Raw genomic sequence first — 24992 nt, forward strand, 5'->3', positions numbered from 1 at the left:
TTGTGCGAGAACACAATGAATAACTTCGTATTTGTACAGCGTGAACACAACGCGTCTCCTTACAAAACTTGGAGGGAAGGGCCTTCTGACATGTTTTACACAGATCCTTCATTTCACCACCGAAGCAAATCGAATGGGGTTTTCTGCAAGATGTAGGTAACAAGTTATAGTTTCACACCCTGAAATAGCATTTAGATTGTTTCATAATTTTTTAAAGTTATCACTGCGGAAAGTCCGATTGTAATTTTTTTGGGACATACGGTATAAGCCGCTACTCTTTTCCACACGCTGCGAATCCGCATCTCAAAAATGATGCGGCTTATTTATGTTTTCTAGGCTAATGATCGACCCAGCTGTCGAAGAAGGAAATAGAGCTACTGCACGTAAGCTTGGCATCAATGAATCAATGGTGAGACGTTGGAGACGGGGTGGATGTAGCTTATAGTCAGTTGTGGCCAATAGTCCGGAAAGTACGGTAGATGGTTTTGGTCACAGATCGGTGTTTGGGTCTTTATGGGTTAAACCTATCTTTCACAGGGTGTATGGATATCCAATGATGCATATGTGTAGCAAGCCCTGACAGAAGGAACCAGACAACGAAAGTAAAGGTTCATGAGCTTTTATTGTCCCAGACTCACACAGCGACACATCTGATTTTAAAACTAAAATAACGTTAGAATAGATCAGCATCAGCACTTAAAACACTTTCTCCAGGTTTACTTTCACCTATGAAAAACTACCACAAGCAAGAAGTTTTGGAGACATTTGGAATGGGACATTTGACCAATTTAACTGATAAATGGATATTAAATGTGTTGAACTGTTTGTGGTGGCGTCAGTCCCAGTTGGACCCACTGAGGTCCAACCACTGGCCGCTGTATTCAATGTAGACCAGCACTGGGAACCACAGCCTCCGTTTACTCAGATGGAACATTCACATTCACAGCTAAGCTCACTATTAAAACAGTCATTAGATTTACATGGGAGTGGTGCTAAAACCAAAGAAAAGAAGAAGAAAAGTAAATACAGGACCAATCGACTACATCTCAGTGTTTTCTACAACGGCCTGAGGCGACTGAAGCCCTTTCCCTGGTTTCTTGCGGGTCCTCGTTCATCGTTACTTCTCTTTGGGCGCCATGTCGTCGCCTCCCGACACGTTGCCGTCCTCGTCCTCATCCTCGCCCGCCATCCCCTTCAGGTAGGAGCGCTTGAACTCCTGGAAAACCATCTCCTCCTCTGCCTCACTTCAGAAACAAACAGACAAATCATTTTAACTGCATCCACACCAGCTGGTAAAACATTTATTAATCTTTCTAAGTCTTCTTCTGTGGGCCCCCCTTTGGAGGATGAAAAATCTCCAGGCCCCCCTCAACCCCAACAACATTGGAAAAGTGGTGAAATTATAACTTTTACTGAAAGAAACATCTATACTGCAACAATACTTTTTCCTTTTCCTTGAATAATTTGTTGTGCAAATTAAAAATAACGTCAATTTTTTTCTTGAGTAATACAAACTAACTCCCCTGAGACAATATTTTTCCAAATAAAAATGGGAAATGTGCAATTATTGTACAACTATGACAATAAAGTTAGTTTTTGGGGGTTTTTTTGGAACACATTTTGGTAAAGTTTGAGAAACACTGACTTAATGGAACTTATATATTTAATAAAACCAAATAAATTCCACAGAGACTTAGTTACGTTTCCTAAATATTACAGAAAATTTCACACACATTTGAGATCTGCTGATTTGCTATTGACATTTAATTTAATAAAGATTTTTTTTTTTTTTTTTCAGATTTTAAAGTGAAATCACTTCAATGTTTTCCATATTTTATTGATATTTTCCAGTTCCAATAAGATCCTGATAAATGGATGTAGTTTGCACACATTTCTTTTAATTACTAAAATTAAAATTCTTCTGAACCGTTCTTTGACTATTAAACAGCTTCAAACATCAAAATATAAATACTTCTATCAAATATTACTTAAAAAATAAATCTGTAAAATTGAACTGATGTGGACTCAAAATTCTGTTCTCTTTTATTCCTATTGAAATTGTCTGTAATCAAATCAATGAGCGAGTTTAATCTGTTTAATTAAATGTCATATTTGTTGTTGTAAGCAAATGTTTGTGTCATCATCAATGTAACTGATGCTCTAGAGCAGGGCTGTCAAACTCATTTTGGTTCAGGGGCCACATACAGCCCAATGTCAGCCAGTAAAATAACAGCCCACAAATAAGTGAAAACTCCAAATATTTTTCTTTGATTTAGTGCAAAAAAAATAGCATTAAGTTATGAAAATAATTACATTTACAAACTATCCTAACAAAAAAGATGTGAATAACCTGAAAAAAAGGATTTTTTTTTTTTCAGAATATGTGCAATTTTAACAATATTATGCGTCAACTTATAATTTCTACATGTGCATTACAGATCGAATCTACAAATGGCCCAAAACATTTAGTAACAGGCAGAATATTGTCAAAATTGGACTTAATTTTCTTTAGACATTTCAGGTTGTTCATATTTGTTCAGGTTATTCAAATTTTACTGTTAAAAGATAGTTTGTTAATGTAAATATTTTCATAATTTAATGTTATTTGTTGCATTTAAACAAAGAAAAATTTGGAGTTGTCATCATTTATAGACATAATGTAATATTTTTTTCACATCAAACCAATAAGGAAATTTGTTGTCATTATTTATAGATTAATATGTCATTATTTCACTTGAGATGTTTGACACTGCTGCTGTAGAGTGACACATAGTAGGCGGAACAGTCAACATCACTGTGGTTTGGTAACATCGACTGTTTTGGGTGTCAATCTTTGTTTCTTTTTCCACATTTGGAGAGGTCACTCATGACTCGTATGAAACAACACTAACACTCATCTCTAAAACAGTAAATAATGACTTTATCGTGACTCACATGTGTAACAGGTGAATCTGCAAAACACTGAACACTGTGATAAACATGAAAAATCCCTCCAGTCTGGTCATGATGGAGCTGTAGAAACACCTTCACAGACCTTTAGGGACACTCTGGGGCGGGGTTTACTTATAATGGATGGAATACGTGCAAGTGGCAGGGTTTACTTATAATGATGAATACGTGCGAGGGGCGGGGTTTACTTATAATGGATGGAATATGTGTGACGGGCGGGGTTTACTTATGATGGATAGAATATGTGTGAGGATCATATAAAACCCTGGATCAAACCACAGACTGACTCTGGAGGGAACAGTCATCTGTTGTCAGACCCAGGTTTTCCTTCTGTACAGTTGTTTTTTTTTTTGTTTTTTGTTACTCGTCTACCATCGGTTGTCGTCCGCAGACCAAATGAAAGAAACAACACTGAACAACAAACAGAGGAGAGGTGATACGGTACAATGACGAGCTGACGAAGCGATAAAGGATCCTGTAACACGACCTAAACTAAAGGACGTCAACTGCAAATGTCACGATGAAAAGCACCAGGAAGCCTCGCTCATTTCATTTCCTTACCTTTCTTTCACTGTCAGCAGCAAAAAAGGAGAAAAGAGGAGAAAGTTTCAGTTCAGCTTCATCCTTCATCTGCTGTGTTTCATTCGCACTAGTTGGATTTTTTAATGCATTGCTACGTGAAATCAGTGTAGATTTCATTAGAACCGTCTAAAATAGCGGGAGTTTGTTCACTTTGTTCATCAGCAAGGATGGTTTTGGATGCTTTTCCAAAATATTCTCTGAAAGTTTGAAGAAATCTGACCAAAAATGATGCTGATGGACACATTTTTTGTATTTACATTGTTTATCCATTTACCTAAAAAACCTGGGGAAAATACTAGAACCCAAACTAAAACCAATGAAAAACCCTGACCTGTGGATTTCAGACTCTGCATGAATTCGAAAAAGTATTAGCATTTTCCATTTTAAAAGTCACAACACAAAGACATCTGGTTACATTTCAGACCATATTAGAAGCTTCAGTGCAAATATTTAGGCAACAGATCTGGAAATAGATGTCCTGTCAACGTGAAATAAGATTAAAGTAAAATGCTGATAAGATTAATGTCAAATAAGAATATGCTAAGATAAAATAAAATTAAGACTAAGGTGAGACATAATAAGACTAAGATAAGATACGTCTAAGATAAGACTAAGATAAGTCTGAGATAAGACAAAGATGAGTCTGAGGTAAGACAAGATAAGACTAAGGCAAAATATGAATGAGATAAGACAAGGTAAGATGAGACTAAGATAAGATAAGACTAAGATAAATCTAAGATAAGACAAGATAAGACTAAGATAAGGTAAGACTAAGAAAAGATTAAGATAAGACAAAGATAAGGTAAGGCCAGACTAAGATCAGATCCATTTCCACTGTGATAAACAGGGGCAGTAAAGCCCTTTGGAGTGGACATGTTCCGTACCTGCATCAGGTTTAGGATGCATCAGCTTGAAGGGAACCTCCAGACCCACCTCGCTGCAACACAAATATCACATTAAAACGGTGAAAAATGGACGTATATGCGTTTGAACCTGAAATATGTTCAATCACATCATGTCTGGGTCAGGCCTTGGTTACACAAAACCAGTAAAACACAAAAGTTTAATTTACTCTAACTTTAACGTCACAGAACACAGTCAGGATTATTAACGGGGTTTTTTTTGTTTTGTTTTTTTTAAATCTGCCCCCAAGACAATAAACACATGAGTCAATAATGAACGTCATTAAGGAATGGAATGAGATTGAAATAATAATCCAAAACTCACCTTGATCCCATCATCCTGTGGGTGTTAGTGAGAAACAAATGGAAAAATGAGTTTTAGTTCATCAAAGGAAATAGAAAATCCTCATCAAACGGTGCATGAATATAGAGTAAATCTGAGGCTGAAGGAGGTGGAGGTCCTGACCCGGTCTGAACAGAAAAGACTGAGAGAGCGTTAGTTCACTGCTGTTGAAAATGGAATGGAGCAGGTACTGACATCATCACCACGGGGGATGGGGAACTTTCACATTTAAACCGATACGGTACCGACACTCAGTTCCTGGGGACCCGTATCGCTATACAACGGTACCTGTTTTCAGTACTGTTTGGTTTATGTGGTGATTAAAGTCATTTTGTCTATTAAAAGAATAGGAAAAACTTCTGAATTCTGAATATTGATTTCTCAATATCACAAGTGAAATAACAGAGCAACATAAAACTTAAGTGTGTCTGTGTGTGTGTGTGAGTAACTTCAAAACAAATATAACATATATAACATTTTTCAAACTAAAGTGTTCCAAACTTATGCCGCGTTTCCACCACATGGTATGGACTCGACTCGGCCTTTTTTCATTTCTATTATAAAAAAGGACCTGGAATCTGGTACCTGCTACTAGTTTTTTGGTATCACCTCCACTGAGGTTCCAGGACTGGGGGCCAGATACTAAAAGGCGATGTATACACTGCAGACCACTGATTGGTCAGAGTCATCTCCGTGACCCGCCCTTTTACAAGAAACAGATGCAGAAGTTTACAGTAAATGTAGGTTAATCCAAATGATGACAGTCTGTAAAACTACACCAGGGTTTGTCCAGGAGGTTCAGACAGAAAATTTCAGCATGAGCTTGACAAGACAACACACAACAAGCGAGTTTATCAGCAACTCTGAGCAGACGACATGGAAGTAATGTGCCGCATCGCTATGACAACCAGGTACTGTAAAGTGGGTAGTATCATCGTGTAAGGGAAATGGTCACCAGGAATAGAACCTGGTACCAGAGCCAAGTCGAGCCGGTTCCACATAGTGGGAATGCGGCATAAAACAAACCCCTCCCTCTAACATGAACTGTACTGCACATGTTCAGCAGTTCTTTTTCACGAATACCAACAGATCTACTTTTTCTGGCACTAGCTAAGCCCAGCCCGCTCCACACTGACTTTACTTGTTTTTCTTTTTACTTTTTTTTCTAACGCTTTCTATCCCCCACGCTGCCATTATCATCAAGATGCCAATGTCGTCGCCGCATCAGATAGACACTCCTCCGCTCTCTCCCCGACACACGCAACGCAAGGATGCGTTCAAGTACCAAAATGTGGAACCGTTTGACTCCACGTGAATCAATCGTCGGTACCAATAAAAGTACCGAATACGGTACCCATCCCTAATCACAACATCACCAAGAAATATGAAGTAATGAGAAGCAGCACATTGACCAGGTTCAACATCACCCTTGGTGTTTACATGTGTCATCCACTGTTTCAGTTCATTTAGATAAGATTTGAATAAATTAGATTAGATAGAACTTCACTGATCCCTTGGGCAGAACCATCGGGAAATTAAGGTTCCAGTATCAGCACAATAGTGAACGTACATATATTAAAAAAATATGATACGACAAAAAGGAAAGAAAACAGTAAAAACAATAACTATAAAAACAGTTGTGACAAACAGGTAATTGCACATTAGAAAGTACTAGTAGAAATGTTACTTATTGTACTTAGAGTGTGTGTGTGTGTGTGTAATCAACAAAATGAACCAATACAAACTAAATAATCAGGTTTGAATTAACACACGTCAGATGTTTCTACTTGTTGGTGCTGCTTCTTGTCATGGGGTCAAAGGTCAAACTAAATATTGACTTTAACCTTTACAACACATTTAGTTCAGTTTTTTGTGACTTAAGAGTGTGACCATATTTCCTGGATTGTCTTGTATGTGGAGAAAAGAAGGTGAGAAATAAATGCTGGATCATTTCGACCCAGATACCAGTGAATCCACCTGTTACAGACGACTGTACGGCACTGACCTGTGGGTTCTATCATTTCAATCACTTTCGTTGCATCGTCTGCATTTTATTTTATTTTTATTTGTTTAATGGGTTTCAGCGTGAACTTTGACAAATCTGATGGACTCACCCTCCGACGATGAGCTTCACCATGACCCTGTATGAAACCATGATGCCCATGACGTCCTTCTGAACTCCCTCTTTGATCCTGAAACAGAGGGGAGACGTTACTGGACCGGGCCGGGCCTCTGCAGAGCCCACATGTCTGGGTGAACCTGAACGCCTCGTCTACTCACACGCTGGATGAGGCCAGGTTGGTGTCTTCATGCTTAAGTTTTCCGTCCAGAGCGATGCCCCGCCTCTCCCTGTTATTGGCTAGAACCGGCAGCAGTTTGTAGGTTTTCTGCAGAGTCGCTCCGGCAGAAACAGAATCCCTGAGGAGGCGGAAACCACAACCTGAACACCAGCAACACATGGCGGACATCATCTCATCTGTTTATCCTTTTAACAATGGTTACAAATCTGTCAATCAGCCAATAAGGAGAGTCCAACGAACAGGTCTGTACAACCATGTTTTACCCTCGAAGGACTCCCATTAGAACAGGCTGAGATTTATTTATGGTGTTTTTGCAGTAAAAGTGTAAGCAAAGGCCTTTTTTACCAAATCTTTTGCACCTTCATTCGTGTTTTTTCGTAAAAACAGAACACGTTAAGTTATACACAGGGTGTCCCAAAAAATTTGACATCAGTTCATCACCTAATAATTTGTTTAAAATTTATTTGCTCTTTTTGCTCAAAAAAGTGTAATCATTTATATTGTTCTGCTTTCAGGAATAGACATGCCGTTTACTGCAACAGAAAAGGCGTTCTGTGTATTGACGTATAGCCAAACTTTGTCAAATATGAATGTGCAACGTGAATTTGTTGTGAATTTCAGAAAAAAGGAACTCCACTACTGAGCAAGCAGCGCACACGTTGAAAATTTGTAATAACTTTGGAATATTATAAAATTACCATCCCCCCCAGAATTTTTTGTTTGAAATTTGTTGAATAAAACATTCTATGTCCAAAATAAATCCTCTTTAGTATCATTTCTCCTGACCGTGTAGTCACTCTGATATGGACATCTCAAATGAAGTCAATTTTTTTGGGACACCCTGTACTATTCCAGCTGAATTCAGCCATGATTCAACAGCGGTTCAGATATGTTCCAGCAAATCTTCAAGTTTCATTTTTCACCTGAACAATATTTCAGCTTTAACATACTTCAGCTTCTCCTTCAATGTATATTTTACTTAAATAATTTTTCTACCTTAATCTGTTTCAACTCCTCCTTCAACTTTGATTTTTCATTTAATGATCCTTCAATTTTGGTATTTCTTCAGCTAAATTCACTTGCAGCAGTTCATCAGCAGTTCAGATATGTTCCAGCAAACCTCCAGTTATCCTTTTCAGCCATTTTAGCTCACCTTCAACTTTCATTTTTCACTTTAATATTTCAATTTTGGTGTTTCTTCAACTAAATTCACTTGTCAAAAATGTCAAAAGTCAAATTCCTTTTTTTCCCATTACTGTAAACAGGCTTGATTTATATCTTTTGTATTCTATATGCCTTTAATGCCAATTTATTTATTCTTATTCTATTTTTACCTTTTTTTTTGTTTTGTAAATTGGATGTCGTTTAAATGTAATTTTTCTCTTTACATTTCATGTTTCACTCTTGTATATTTTCTATCCGTCTTCTCTGCACTTGTTTTTTTTGTATTTTGCTGCTAACAGTCAAATTTCCCCCACAGTCGAATCACTAAAGTCTAATCTTATCTGTGCATCTAGTAAATGGACAATAAAAAAAACCCCTGTGAATGTTGTGTGCAGACGCTTACCCAGACTCCTCCAGGTCCACACATTTAATGTAGCTGTCGTTGGAGTACAGAACCACGTTAGAGATCTGATCCACTGAAGACACAAGGACAGGACACATGAGCCACGTCACACATTTAGAAAACACACGACGCATGAATAAAGCTACAAACATCACATTTACCCGAGAGGATGATGTTCTTGATATTTTTGTTGGAGTTGTTCGTCACGTTGACGTGAACTTTGATGGTCTCACCGTGGTAATAAATCTGAAAACAGATCCACATCCGTCACTTTTCTATTTGCACTCCAGTCTTCGTCTGATAAACTTCCTGAATCAGTTAAAATATCAGTAAAACATGGAGGAAAAGAACACGTAAAAATGATATTTAAACTTCACAAAACAGAGGTGAGTTAAACATAAACTGTAGAATTTATGGGTGTGAATGAGAGTAAAATATGAGCTTCAAACACAGGAAAATGAAATTAGATCCAGAAAAGAAACAGATACTGAAGAAATACGATGCTGTGGGAGCAGGAAATCTGCAGGTTTGATCCAACTGAATTTACGACTTTTTAAGGTATTTTTCAAGGGGTCTTTAGTCAAAGTTAAGACCTGCCACTCACATAAATAACAGTCCAAAAAACTCATACACCATCACACTCTAACATAAACATACACAGAAGAATTACACAGAAGAATACACTAAAATGCACAAAAAAAAATCCATGAAAAAATATACATAAAATATGCAACGATACACAAAAAAATACACTGAAATGCACTAAAACATACAAAAAATACACTAAGATGCACCAAAATATACATAAAATATGCAACAATACACAAAAAAATACACTGAAATGCACTAATACAAACAAAAAATACACTAAAATGCACATAAAATATGCAACAATACACAAAAACTACACTGAAATGCACTAAAATATACAAAAAATACACTAAAATATACATAAAATATGCAACAATACAAAAAAATTACACTGAAATGCACTAAAACATACAAAAAATACCCTAAAATGCAATTAAAAAACACTAAAATGCAGTAAAACATACAAAAAATGCACAAAAATTCACAAAAAATACAGTGAAATGCAGTAAAACGTGTGAGCGTCTGTACACAGCTAACTACTGCAGTTTGTCAATATTCTGTATTTTTGGTCAGTGAACAGACTAGTAAAAACAATAAGTTAACAGAAACAATATTTTGGCAGATATTAGTCATTTTTAATACAATAGTTTTACAATGATGTTGCTATGTCCAGAACACTTTGGCAGTGACCGCTGGACAAATGCAGTACAACATACACGAACACACAATAGCATAAAAACTACCACATCTAGAACCTGTGGATCCACACGGGTCAACGCACTAGTAAATAAAATGTAAATCTGGCCCACATTAGGACAGTTCACCCTGTTACGTGTTCAGGGTATGTGCAAGTTTGATGACGCTGAATTCATGACTTTTTAAAATATTTTTCTTGGTGTCATTCAAAACTGAATGCTCTCACATTACTTCATAGACTTTCACATGTTGACTTTAACCTTAAACTACAATGAACCAGCACACTTTACTTAAATTTTCATCATTACCGACCCAATTTTAGTAAAGTTTACTCCCTTTATTCTGGAGACATTTACAGGGTTTCCGGGTTTGATGAGGCTGAATTTCTGACTTTATCCATTTTAACATTAACGTTTAATATTAACACATATATAACAGTCCAACCTCATAGTTAAACTATGCACATCTTAAATAGTTTGAGCCTTTTTATGTTTCATTTGGTGGAATTTTGTGTTTTTACCATGTTTCCTGGTAGTGGTTGAATATTGATGCTTCTTTCTTTTTAACCCTTTGTTATTCTAGATAACCTACTGGAGTGTTACTGATTTATAATGGTTTCTATCCACTTCGTTTGACATGTTGAGTTTGTTTTCTACATCAGATTGCAGCAAATGAGGCTCAGAAGTCAAACACGTGTGTTAAATGTTGTTTGTGAAGCGATGCAATCCCACCTCTTTGTCCAGACTGGCTTTGACATGCAGCGGTTTGTCGGACATGACGAAGTCCCTGGTGGTTTCAACAGAGGGCGCCGTTCCCTCGCCTTCTGGAGCATACTGGACCTTCCTGATCATCAGCTTCACTGTGCTCCTGTTGGACCAACACAACAGCATTCAGCGCTAAATCTGGATTGAATTTAATTGTTTATTATCATTAATACTGTTCTGGTCTGGGTTCATTTAAATTATTATGGTTCCATCTTCATATTTTGTCAATTATAAACTCAGTTCTACATCACTTTTACTCATTAAATGACTTCAATACCTCTGATATTTCAGTGAACTAAAACTCTAACAAATTATATTTTACTAAACATGAATTTATCATTTGACTGTACTACATGTGTCTGACTTCAACAAATGGAAAAGATATAAGTTCAAAATGGAAAAAGATGTAACTAGATCAAATGTAACAGCACAAAAAAGACAAAACAGATGAAACCAAGAGGAAAAAAAGACAAAAATGACATAAGATGAAAACAACGTAAAAGCCAGATGTTTGTGGATGTAAAGTCTTTACAACCAGAAGACGACAAAGACTCCAGGGCCTAAAGGCAGAGCTAGAACATTTAGTCTACTGAACAATAAACTCATGGAACTGAAGCTGAGGGTCTGATGTTTGTCCTGGAAGTTTTAACCGATGTGAGTGCGCGTAGTGGCGTTCCTCCGTCTCCACTCACCGTTTGCGTATTTTGGCGTCCTGGCTTTCAGCGCTAAATGCTTTGATTTCAAACTCCACGGCACATTGCTGCAGAAGAAGAGAGAATACGTCGTGAGATAAGAGAACTTCCATCCACCAAGCAACCATCATCCATCTAGCATCCACCAATGAACAACCTACCATCACCCACCTAGCAACCAACAAACTACCATCACCCACCAAGCAACCAACAAACTACCATCATCCACCAAGCAACCAACAAACTACCATCATCCACCAAGCAACCAATAAACTACCATCACCCACCAAGCAACCAACAAACTACCATCACCCACCTACAACCTACCATCACCCACCAAGCAACCAACAAACTACCATCACCCACCAAGCAACCAACAAACTACCATCATCCACCAAGCAACCAATAAACTACCATCATCCACCAAGCAACCAATAAACTACCATCACCCACCAAGCAACCAACAAACTACCATCACCCACCTACAACCTACCATCACCCACCAAGCAACCAGCAACCTACCATCACCCACTTAGCAACCAACAAACTACCATCACCCACCTAGCAACCAACCTATTATCACCCACCTACAACCTACCATCACCCACCAAGCAACCAGCAACCTACCATCACCCACCAAGCAACCAGCAACCTACCATCACCCACCTAGCAACCAACAAACTACCATCACCCACCAAGCAACCAACAACCTATTATCACCCACCTAGCACCCAACAACCTACCATCACCCACCAAGCAACCAACAACCTACCATCACCCACCTAGCAACCAACAACCTACCATCACCCACCAAGCAACCAACAACCTGCCATCACCCACCAAGCAACCAACAACCTATCATCACCCACCTAGCAACCAACAACCTACCATCACCCACCAAGCAACCAACAAACTACCATCACCCACCAAGCAACCAACAAACTACCATCACCCACCAAGCAACCAACAATCTACCATCACCAACCAAGCAACCAACAACTTACCACCACCCACCAAGCAACCAACAACCTACCATCACCCACCTAGCAACCAACCTATCATCATCCACCTACCAACCATCATCCATCTAACATCCACCTACCTACCAACCAACCAACCAAGAATCATCCACCTAACGTCTGCTATCCATTATCCATCATTCACCATCTGTTCATCCAGCCATCCTTCATCCATCCGTCCATTCTTCAGGTCTTCAGGTCTTACCTTGCCAACATCCGTGGGCGCTGGTTGCATGGCCACTGAACAAGGCAGGTTGTCAGGAAACTGAAGAGAAAACAGAGTAAGTGAGTGTTCCATGTGACCAGATCCAACTACGTCATTCAGACTGACAATCGCCTCACCTCGAAGAAGAAGGGGTAGGCGTTGTCTCCCAGCTTCTTCAGCAGCTTGGCCTGTGTCTTGGTGTGGATGCCCTTGTCCCGGTCCTGCAGAGGCGGGTACACTTGGCGGGTGGACAGGTACAGCTCCCTGCGGAAGGCGATTCCCATCACATCCATGTCGTCTCTGCCGTATCGGAAGATGCAGGACAGGGTGACGAACACTAGAGGGCAGAACAGACAATACATACATCACACAGGCTCCACAGGTTACAACAGGCCGAGTCACATAAAAGGTTAAAGGTTAATGCTAACTCACTTTATTATCCCTGGAGGGAAATTCATTTTACCCCATAATATACACACAGTACCTAGCATTAGCATTAACATACATTAGTATGTGTGAGCTGCCAGGGTCAGGGGATTTAACCCTTTACATGACTGTTTCAACATGTGGGACTGCACAAAGAATGGGTGGTTTGGAGTTTTCCCCCCAGATTTCAGACAGTTTTCACATCAATACTGGCAAAAAAGTCAGAAGGATGTGAAGCCAAACGGACTCAAATCCAGGTACATCAACATCGAGTCCCACAAAAGAAAACTATCATATGGAAACCGAGGTTTTCACACAAGAATATGACTGATGCCCTATGATGTGGACAACCCAGGTGATTTTTTTAAAGCATAAACATAGAACATCTCTATGGTGACTGCACTGCACTGTATTAGGCAGAAGTGGCGGAACAGGGTGTGTAAAAACAAAACAAAAAAAAAAGGTGTGCAATATCGGCATGCATAGCGCAACAGCTGTCGAAAACAAATTTGCAACAGTGGAGGTGGTGGTCTTACACCCCCCCCTTAAGAAACACTGTAACAGTTGATCAATAGTTGAACTGATTATTTGCTTAATTTTTCTGAAAAAAAAAAAATTTGATTTTTTTCTCCAACTTCTTATGGACATTTGAGTAATTTTGTGGTACTTCTGTTTGGTGTCACTGTTGTCGTGTTCTAAAACGCTGCCTTTTCTTCCTAAACTGTGCTTTAAATGTTGTCATTATTCACTAACACACAGGCCTGGATCCACATGCTGTAACAGTGCAGGTACTGACCTTTCCTCCCCTGCAGAGCCTCTTGATCAATGACAATGATGCCATCTAGTGGTGAAAGAAGATAAAAATGTTCAGTAATTTCATTTAAATACAACCACACAATGACTTAAGGACACAAATAAACATCTGAGAAGTTGTATTAAAGGATCATAGTGGTTCAAGACTTATGATCAGGACGTGAACATATAAAGATATTGATTAAAACAAAGACTAGAACTGACATGGAACTGGGTTCTCTTCCTGTAGATGAGAAAATTCAGATGCTTCACCAACGACCAACTGTAACTTAATCACAAATATTTCCAATACAAATGAGGAACCTTCACCTTTCATGCCTGCTCTTAACAAATCTGGTGTATTTTCAACTCCAGCTTATTTTAAAGGGTGTATGTGCAGTATTTCTACTTTAAGAAATTAGAAAATAAACAACCTAAATTCTCACTGTTTCCAAAAGAGATCTGTGAATTTCTACCAAAGATTTAATTTAGTTGTACCATCTTTTATACTGGTTTTACCAATCTGACTGTGTGAGTTGCAGTTTTTGAAGAAAACTTGATGAAACCATAAACCAGATGTGTGGAAACTGTGAGCTTTAACCTTTACTCAGTCTGTGGTTTTGACCCAAAGTGTGTTCTAGTACCTGCTAGTCAGAGTCTGGGACATCAGTAAAGTGTATTCTAGTACCTGCTAGTCAGACTCTGGGACATCAGTACTACACAGACTACCTTTAAAGGGCATTAAATGACAAATAATGTACTCACCCACTGGATCTACACGGTCAACGCGGTCCACAAAGTCTCGTTTTCCCATGTAGACTCCAACCTGAAGAAGGAGAAAACACATTTTACATTCAGGTTTTAATATTTGTGACCACATCGTTATTGAACTTGGAGGATCTCTGCATGTTTCTCTGAGTATCTTGAAAAGAACAACCCAAATAAAATGCATGAATATTAATCTTATTATGTTTGTGTGTTTATGTGGAGTTTATGTTGGAGTCTGGTCACCTGTAGATGACATACAATTAACTGAATGTCAGCCTGTACAGTTATACACTGTGTACAACATGTGATATTAAAGTCTATATTTGTCTGTTGTTTTGGAGTTGGTACAGGGTCTTCTGAAGTTTACACAGGTTTTATGTGTTGTCTGGAGGTTTGTCATAGACTTAAACATACTGTAATTATGGACAGTTTGGGGATTATACCACAAGATAATATTATTTTTCAATAAAACGTATATAATTTCACATATTTTTGGACCATTATCATCAGAGTTTGCTCCAAAAAAATGTGCACAACTGGAGTAGATGACAAATAACTCGTATTAAACCTCAGCCTTATTATGGTTGGGAATCCTGCACAAATATGAAAACATCAGTCATCTGTGTATGTTCCTGGAGAACATGCAGATTTCCTTCTTTTTAAGACTTGAGGTTCTTGGAGACTTAAGATCATAAGATGGGCAACAAGACGTTTTATTCTTCGGTTCAATAATATAATCTGACACCATTTTCAACCATTTTATGACGATATCTACGTGTAAGGAGGATTTTGCAGAAGACTGTGGGTCAGTGTATGAGGCAGAAATGGAGGAACAGGGTGTGTAAATAAAAACAAAACAGGGTGTGTAAATAAAAACAAAACAGGGTGTGTAAATAAAAACAAAACGGTGTGTAAATAAGAACAAAACAGGGTGTGTAAATAAGAACAAAACAAAGTGTGTAAATAAAAACAAAACAGGGTGTGTAAATAAAAACAAAATAGGGTGTGTAAATAAAAACAAAACAGGGTGTGTAAATAAAAACAAAACAGGGTGTGTAAATAACCCTAATAAACCCTTTCTGCTTGTATGAAATTCACTTCCAAGCCCGTTTTTTCCATCTTTACTTGCACTAAACATACACCAAACAGAATGACACTATGGCCCAAACATTCAGTTTGCATAGTTTTCCTCCTAACCTTGGTTTAACATGTGCTTGAACATCACTGACTTCACAGTATTAGTTTGACATCTGCACTTTTCACACACATTCAAGGCTCTGTTTGCTGCCACGTCATCTGACATCACACATGTCATCAGGACGCACCGACACATCCAGGGACCATCTACAGTTAATGGATGATTCACTTCATTTTTGCTAAAAATAGATGGATTTAGCCAAAATTAGGCCATGACAAGGTAAGAGAACAACATATTGATAATTAGCACGGCTTTGAGCAAGACCTGCACCATTTTTTTGGCCATGCTTTTGGAAAATTAACCTTGCAAATCACAGGTGCACAGCTACCCATCCAGCATGTTCATGTGGGCCCAAGAAGGGTTACATTTGAGCTGCATATAAGGGTCCCATGTGGGTTTGTCCTCAGTTTCCATGGTGACCCCACATGTGTTTGCACAGATGAGAATCAGAATCAGAGATCTGAATATCTCATATTATTTATTCTTCACACTATTTATCCCACAATATTCACCTTTCATGTTATTTGCACTACTTAAATTCTGTTTTATAAATATCTTAGTTTGCAATACTTTTTATTTTTTAACGTCAATAACTGTGCCTTTTACTGATATTTGTTGCTGTTTTACTGATATTTGTTGTCTGTAAATTCTTGCACTGAACCAAGGTTATCGTTAACGAAAACTAACGAAATGACGAAAACTAGAATTGTAAAAACATTTTTGTTAACTGAAATAAATAAAAACTACAATTAAAAGAAAAAAAAAAAAAACAACTAGAAGCACTCGGAGAGCGCAGACCTCCACCAAGGCTGATCAGTGCCCCCCCCCCCCCCATGGGCCCCCCCACGCCAAGGAGGTTATGTTTTTGCCAGGGTTTGTTTGTTTGTCTGTCTGTTCGTTAGTATGCAATATAACTCAAAAAGTTATGGACAGATTTTGATGAAATTTTGTGGTCTGCAACCCCCCCACCCCCGATCACCACCAAAATTTAATCATTTCTTCCTTATCCCATTTCCCAAATCTGTCCATAAATTTTTGAGTTATGTTGCACACTAACGGACAGACAAACAAACCCTGGCAAAAACATAACCTCCTTGGCGGAGGTAACTAACTGAAACTGTATTGTGTGCTTACAAAACTAACTAAAACTGATAAAAATTATGGATAAAATTTCCTTCGTTTTTGTCTTTGTCAACGTTGGATTGATACGAAAGTGATATATTTCGCTCTAGAAATTTTATCTGCTGGCACCATACGACACTTGACAGTCCGTCACTTGTGGTTTCCAGTCATCTTCTGGTCCCCGCTCTACCTGGAAACATGGAGACTAAAGTTGGGAGAAAGCAGCAGAGTCCTGTCTGGGATTTATTTGAATACGATGAACAAGAAGAGAAAAGATATGACAAAACTAAAACTAAACTAAAACTAAGCATTTAGAAAAAAACGAAAACTAACAAAAACTGGCAAACCTGCTGTAAAAATGAATTAAAAACTGAATTAGAGAAAAATAAGTCAAAACTAAATAAAACTAAACTATAATGAAAAATCCAAAACTATTAGAACCTTGGCACTGAACCTGAGAGCTTTACCTCCATTTCATTGTACTTGCTACAATGACATTTAAGAGATTCTGATTTTGATTCGGATCTGGGCCCTCAAATGCAGCCCAATTGTAACCCTTCTGGGGCCCACATGGATATGCTGGATGGGTAGCTGCCTAATATACTGCTGTGGGTAGTCACACAGAGCTGAGGATCCACAGATGCATCTTGGGAACAGTCCTTCAGTCAGATCTGATAATGTAGCTTTATGCAGACAAGTCCTTGAAGGATCCTTGACTGAGATAGACAAAGGGCCATTAGCTAATGTTTGCTAATGCCAACAAATGAGCAGTTCCTCGCACCGGAGCGACTCCGACAAAGCCTTCAGATAATCGCACTGGCACATGTGAGTTTATAGTAGGTCTGTATGAATGAGGAGGCTGATAAGCACATATTTACTACAGTTGCATTAGACGGGCTTATAGGATGTCCTCTGCTGGAATAAGCGCTACTATTTCAGTCTTGCAGCGTCAGACTGTCGTTCTCCTTCATTGCTTTGACTGTGTGCTGTATGTGAGACCATCTTTAAGTCATATTTACAGTCAAACACACCTCAAGACGACTTTGATTCACTTAAAGAACTAGATGAACAACCCAGAGAACGTCTGTTCCATGCCACAGAAATACCCAGGGTTCATACACATTTTTCAAGGTCAAATTCAAGTATTTTTCAAGCACTTTTAAGGGTCATTTTCACTTTATCGCTGGAGTAAAACACATCTACAGAAATGCATATTAATGATTATTTTTGTCACTGTTTATCACAATGATGTACATTTTATTTTGTATAAACACCAAAAATTTTGTTTAATAACAGCAAAAAGTTCAGAAATTAAAGGAGAAGACAAAGTTTTATCCAAAAAAAGGGAAGCCGCTTGGTGTTCTTCAGACACACTCGCACCGAGACAAAGATTAAGATTAAAATGTACCTGGAGTCGACCTGAGAACACCTGGGAATTTACTTTTTTGACATAAAAACATAAAAAAATATTCATGCATATTCAAGGATTTCAAGCACCCATACGAACCCTGAATACCAGACGGTGTCAGACTGGTCCACAGCACCAGGACACAGTTCATAACCTATTTTTATAACTATGATTGGGATTTATTTGTTTCCCAAGCAAAAAAAACAGAGGGATAATTAACAACAAAAATAGAATAAGCATCCAGAATATAACACATTCTACTGAAAAAAATAAAAATTAAAGCATCAAAATGGAGAAACGTGACAACACATAGGTAGAGACAACACCTACAGGAGTTACAACTACGAATACTGTAGACGACACGCAAACAATATGTTCTAAAAGCAGATCTATGACAGAGTCAGGCACAGATGGGTCAAATCCCACTCCTGTACTGATGTGAGTCAGTAATCACTACTATACACAATTATTTACAAGAATTCATTGCTAAAACCTCACTAAAATGCTGATAAAATTAATAAAGATCTTCCATCTCTCTTTAACCGACTGTCCTCTGCTGCTCTAAGCCCCGCCCACTTCCACCCCTCCTCCTCAGCCAATGCAGACCTCTACCCTAATGTGTTCTAGACAAATAGGAAGAACCCAATATCAGATAAAAGATGATTCTGTCAACAGTGCAAACAGTTGTATGACGCGCCGGAGCCACAATCGTCTTAAAAGGGTTAAACTCCAATGTTATGGTCATCCAGGAGGAGGGCGGAGTCTCAGAGACGTGGAGGCTCGTCGCCGTCCCAGCCGTGACCTGGACAGTGACATGAATCGGTCGATCATCCAGCTTTATGAGCTCACGTTGTTGTGTTGTCGTCCCGTGGATCAGTCCCACGTGAAGCTGAGCTGCTTTGACTGAATTAAACGCAGCGAGGTGGAAAATGTCTCCAAAAGACAAACAACTGGATCCGCCTTTGCTGAAAAACGCCCCGCTGACCTCTTTAACCAACATGACCCACCTCACCGTATGAGCGGATACTTTACCATTACTGTTCATTCCTCTTTGTGTCATTGTGCTGAATGTGTGATTCCATGACAGCAGAGACAAAGACGTGAACCTCATCAGTCAGCGCATTAGGACTAATCTATCCAACATTAAAAGGGCCACGACATTAACCCACGCTGCCAGATCATCAGGTTTTTGTAAATAAATTTAATAAACTACAGGATTAATGACACTGTTTAGGTCTTTGACATAATCTGCAAAGTTATTATCATTAACAAAAACTAATGAAATGACAAAAAACTAGAATTGTAAAAACATTTTTGTTAACTGAAATAAATAAAAGTTATCATTAATAGAAAAAACATTATCTAACTGAAACTGTATTGTGTGTTTACAAAACTAACTAAAACTGATAAAAATTATGGATAAAATTCCCTTTGTTTTCTTTATTGTTAATGTCAGATTGATATGAAATCGATTTATTTCTCTCAAGCAATTTCATCTACTGGCACCATATGACACTTGACGGTCCGTCACTTGTGGTTTCCAGTCGTCTTCTGGTCCCCACTCTACCTGGAAACATGGAGACTAAAGTTGGGAGAAAGCAGCAGAGTCCTGGCTGAGATTTATTTGAATAGGACGACAGAGAAGAAGAGAAAAGATATTAAAAAAAAACCCTAAAACTAAACTAAAACTCAGCATTTAGAAAATAATGAAAACTAATTAAAAAAAAAACTAGCAAACCTGCTGGAAAAACTAATTAAAACTAACTGAATTAGAGAAAAAAAAAGTCAAAACTAAATAAAACTAAACTAGAACAAAAAATCCAAAACTATTATAACCTTGGTAATCTGACTGTACCTGTCGGTGTCTACAGATCAGGATCGGCTGCCGATCTGGCATTTTTTAGAAGATCAGATCAGATTTAGTCATGAGATTGGCCGATCCAGACCTGTTTCTGGGGTGGGGGTAAACACACGTCCTGCTCCCTTAAATTAAAGTTTTCAAAGGTAGGGAAAAGGAAAATTAGCTTAGAGGAATTAGTAAAATGTCTAAGTTTCACTTTCACATGATAAGCAAGTCGGGGTTTTTTTTTTTCAACCTGAGGAGCCTTTGTGGAATTATTTGAACCAACCCAACCCACCCAACAAATAAATTGACATTCGTTTGACCCACCCCAACCTGACCCGTGAGTAACCCGCTGATGTACACATCGCTAATATACAGTACAGAACGCACCCCCATATAATACCTGGACGGCCCACGGGCCAAAACCGGCCTACCAAAGGTTCTAATTTGTCCCACAGTCTGAATTTGGAAAGTGTAAAAATGATACTTAAGAGTCAAAGGTGTCATAGTTGTTTTAGTTCAGGTTCCACATTCACAACAATTGGGATCCAAGTAAAATAATAATAGTTTAATAATCTACAAATAATGACTCCAAATTTAAATCAAAATTTTATTGTAAAAAGTCAGTAACAGATAGGTATCAGCAAAAGTAATCCTAAAAAAAAAAAAAAAAAAAAAAAAAAAAAAAAAAAAAAAAATCGCCTCAGAAGCAAAAAATCCAGATCAGGACATCACTAGTAAATGTTCCGTCATGTTACTTACAGAAGAAAAGTGTCGATTTTTTTGTGTGTTGGTTCATATTCCACATTAAATGCAACTTCTATCAGTTTTGAGTCTGAACTGAATGTGACCCTGAAGTGACCCACATGCACTAAAGAGGTCCTGATGGAATACCAGACCGCGCAGACACACACTGTGTTTATGGAGGGAAATATGGTTTTCCCTCCGCTCCTCCTCCCGGGACGCAGAATTGTGACGTTTGTTGCATTTCAATGATGTAAAGGTCAGATAAATGCGACCTGGCCATTCAGACTGAAGTCACAATAAACAGTGAAATAAACCGTATCCCTATCCAACCTGTGGCATGATAAGCATGTGCACAGCTGTCAACAGCATCTGTGGTTTTTTTTGATTTGTCTTCATTTTTGATTTTGCACTTCCTTTTGCTCTTGTGTGCTTTTGTGCTTTGCTGCTGTAAATCTGGAATTTCCCTTGTGGGACTAACAAAGCCATGCCTTGTCTTATTTTATATGAAAGTGGCCTGAGTCAGATTTTTTAAAAAATCAGATTAGTGCTGTTCGAACTGTCTTTAACGGATCAGATCCAGGGCACATATGGGTTTTCCAGTAGCACTGCTTTGTCTCGTCCACAGCGGACACCGGACAGGACTGAAAACTCACTCGGTGTCGCCTTCCGAGTCTAATTCCGATCACACTTACCGACTTGTCCTTGGCGATCTTCTTGAAAACCACATTCTTTGGACTCATGTTGGTACAGATCGAGGGCAGCGAGTGGGCGGAGTCTGAAAGAAAGCAATACAGAAAGAGGATGTCAATCAGGACAGTTCTGTTCACACTGGGAATGTGGATCCGATCCAGATCAATATTTGAGGAGGTTCTGATACATATAATAAAATATTATGACTTCATTCTCGTAAAATTATGACTCTTTTTGTATTCGACTTTATTCTTATAAAATTACACGTTTTATCTCGATATTTTATGACTTTATTGTTGTAGTGACAAGAATTTTTGTTTTTGTGTTTTTTTACGTGGCCCTAACACACCTTTGTTATCATACATCATTTCCTGTTTGTTGTTTTCTCATATAACTCAATATTTAATGTCTTTATATTCCAGCTTGGGCAACTGAGTGTCCTTTTCAGATATCCAGTCTTAAAATGTTTCCCAAAACACTCTGGTATCAGTGCAGTTAAAAAAACAACAGATCTAAATTCTCAATGTCAGAGTCACAAAAAAACACAGGCTGGTTGTTTATTCAGTGTTGAATCTTTGTCTCAGAAACTCATTACAAGGATAGACTGTGGTCAAACCAGCCCTTAGTGTTTTTCATGTGCACTACCTATCCGATAATTACAGTAAAGAAAGTCGGCTAAATGGTTTTAAGGCTATTTTTAACATGAAATGAAATCTTTTTCCTCCATAAATATTTCATGAATTTGGTATTTTTGGTATTAGTACTTCGTATACTATGAGCACAAATGCGATGAACTACTTTTGCTGTGTACTTTTGGAGTAATCATACTCCAAAATCTCTTCCACGCTAAAGTTTTTTTTTGTCTGAAATAGGCTTTAAGACTAAATTAAATGATGAATAAATTAATTTTTCCAATAAGTACCTCATGAATCTGGCATTTTTGGTATTAGTATTTCATATACTATTAGCACAAACACTTTGAACTACTTTTACTGTGTTCCTTTTGAGTAATCATACTCCAAAATCCCTTTTAGGCTAAAGTGTTTTTGTCTGAAATAGTGTAAAAGACTAAATTCATTGATGAATTAAATACATTTTCCCTCATGAATCTAGTATATTTGAAAGTATGATGACTCCAAAAATACACTGTTAAAGTAGTTCATATGTTTGTGCTAATAGGATATGAAGTACTAATACCAAAAATACCAGATTCATGAGGTACTTATTGAAAAAAAAAAAAATTATTCATCATTTCATTTAGTCTTAAAGCCTATTTCAGACAAAAACACTTTAGCCTAAAAGGGATTTTGGAGTATGATTACTCCAAAAGTACACAGTAAAAGTAGTTTATAGTGTTTATGCTACTAGTACATGAAGTACTAATACCAAAAATACCAGATTCATGAGGTAAAGAAAATTCTTATGAAGGAAAAAGAGTTTATTTCATGTTAAAAAATAGCCTTCAAACCATTTTAACCAACTTACTTTACCTTAATGATCAGATAAATAGTACACAAGGAAAACACTAAGGGCTGGTTTGACCACAATCAGAATAGATAAGGTTTTAAAATATATTTCTTTAGCTTTTGTAACGATTTAAGCAGTTTCCATTTCCACCTGAATTAAATTGACTGCAACCATATTCACTGACTTTAAAACATTTATCCAGTATTAGTGTCATCAGTCAAAATGTCTCATTTATATTTAATTAATTGTGTATTTTAGTAAATATATGTAACATTTACTAAATTAAGTAAATTTTTTAGGTTCTTGAGCTAAAAAGAGTTTGTGAACCCCTGATAGAGAGCATTAAATCAGTTGTAGTTCTTAATATGAGCTCTTACAGTTTAGTATTTGACAAATATTTCAGCAGTAACAAGAACCCCCCCCACCACCACCACCACCACCACCACCAAAAAAAAACCAAACCCCCCCCCAAAAAAAGCACTTAAAGAACAAATTCACACATTTCTAAGCACTACTAGCATCAGTTATTGACCTTAATGTTCTCAACAGTGATGCCAAAAGTAGCACCTGATCATTGGTGCTAACTATAAAACATAATAATCTTAATATTTTCATTTATTACCTGCGAATGTCGAGTTTTACCGCTGAATAAATACTTCACCGGCGCCATTTTATTCCACCTGTCGGCGCCTTCACTGTCGTGGATCCGTCCGCCATATTGACCGGAACTATTTTAGAGAAGATCGGAACTACTTTACACCTTTTCTCCAGAAACGGCGACGTGTAAATAAAGTCACCGGGACCGGGTTCCGGTATAGAGCTGAGGATGACGTGGGATTTACGGAATTGAACCATTTTTTATTCACTTTGAGCTCCGTTCACATTCATTTGTTCGCTGTTTGTCGGAGGAAAAAGTCTCAGATAAACGTGTATTCATAATAATGTAGTCATGGGCTGTTCTTTACTGCCATCTGGTGGTCAAAGTTTATCATTACATTATAAAATATAATTTAAAATTTTTTTAAATAAATAAATTAATTAATAAATAAAAAGTTTTTCATATTTATAAAAAACAATAATTCTTATTTTGAAAGCACATTTATCCTGTTTTTATTCATTTGATGCTGTTTCTATTGTTCCTGATGCTGTTTCTATTGTTTCTGTTGTTGGTTGTTTCTGATACGGTTTTTATTATTTCTGATGTTTTTTTTTTTTTTTTCTGATGCTGTTTCTATTGTTGTTTCTATTTTTCAATTGCTGTTTCTATTCTTTCTATTATTGTGTCTATTGTTGTTTCTATTCTTTCTATTGTTGTTTCTATTGTTGTTTCTATTCTTTCAATTGTTGTTTCTATTCTTTCTGTTGTCGTTTCTGTTCTTTCTATCGTTGTTTCTATTCTTTCTATTGTTGTTTCTATTGTTGTTTCTGTTCTTTCTATTGTTGTTTCTATTCTTTCTATTGTCGTTTCTATTGTTGTTTCTATTCTTTCTATTGTCGTTTCTATTGTTGTGTCTATTGTTTCTCTCAGTGTGTCTGATGCTGTTCCTAATGATGCGTTCAAGGGTCTCTCTCACCTGTGCGTCCGGAGGCAGGGGTGTGTTTGCGGGACCAGAGGAGACGCCTGTGGTTTTGTGAAGCTCTGTAAGGAAACACCTGACCCAACCCCAAACTCCCCCCGCCCCCTGGAGCCACCGCCCCCCTTCCGGGTCCTCGGCCAATCGGGACGGCCAGCTGTGACCTCTGACCAATCCGGTTGAGGAGCAGCCTGCGGTCAGACTGAGAGGATTGAAGCCGGTTCCCCACAGTCAGCACATCAGGACGGATTATCAGCGTTAACCCTTCACACGCCGTTGTCGGAGCAGTTTAATCAGTGAATATGGACTCATTTAACCCCCTCACTGGCAGGTCACAGCGAAGAAAA

General features: G+C 37.9%; 1 protein-coding gene across 1 annotated transcript; it reads right to left on the reverse strand.

The window, feature by feature from the left end:
- Window positions 1-603: 603 nt before the first annotated feature.
- LOC115437519 (S-arrestin-like) lies at window positions 604-24783 on the reverse strand. Its single transcript, XM_030160746.1, has 16 exons — window positions 24646-24783; window positions 21607-21689; window positions 14594-14654; window positions 13833-13877; window positions 12748-12947; window positions 12611-12670; window positions 11387-11454; window positions 10662-10797; window positions 8805-8889; window positions 8644-8716; window positions 7057-7194; window positions 6891-6968; window positions 4759-4773; window positions 4416-4468; window positions 3511-3520; window positions 604-1244 (listed from the first exon to the last, which is right to left on the reverse strand). The coding sequence occupies exons 2-16, from the start codon at window positions 21652-21654 to the stop codon at window positions 1118-1120; spliced, it is 1197 nt and encodes a 398-aa protein (XP_030016606.1). The 5' UTR covers window positions 21655-21689; window positions 24646-24783; the 3' UTR covers window positions 604-1117.
- Between the last annotated feature and the right edge of the window lie 209 nt (window positions 24784-24992).

The sequence above is a fragment of the Sphaeramia orbicularis genome, chromosome 17, assembly GCF_902148855.1.
Source record: "Sphaeramia orbicularis chromosome 17, fSphaOr1.1, whole genome shotgun sequence".
Classification (NCBI taxonomy): domain Eukaryota; kingdom Metazoa; phylum Chordata; class Actinopteri; order Kurtiformes; family Apogonidae; genus Sphaeramia; species Sphaeramia orbicularis.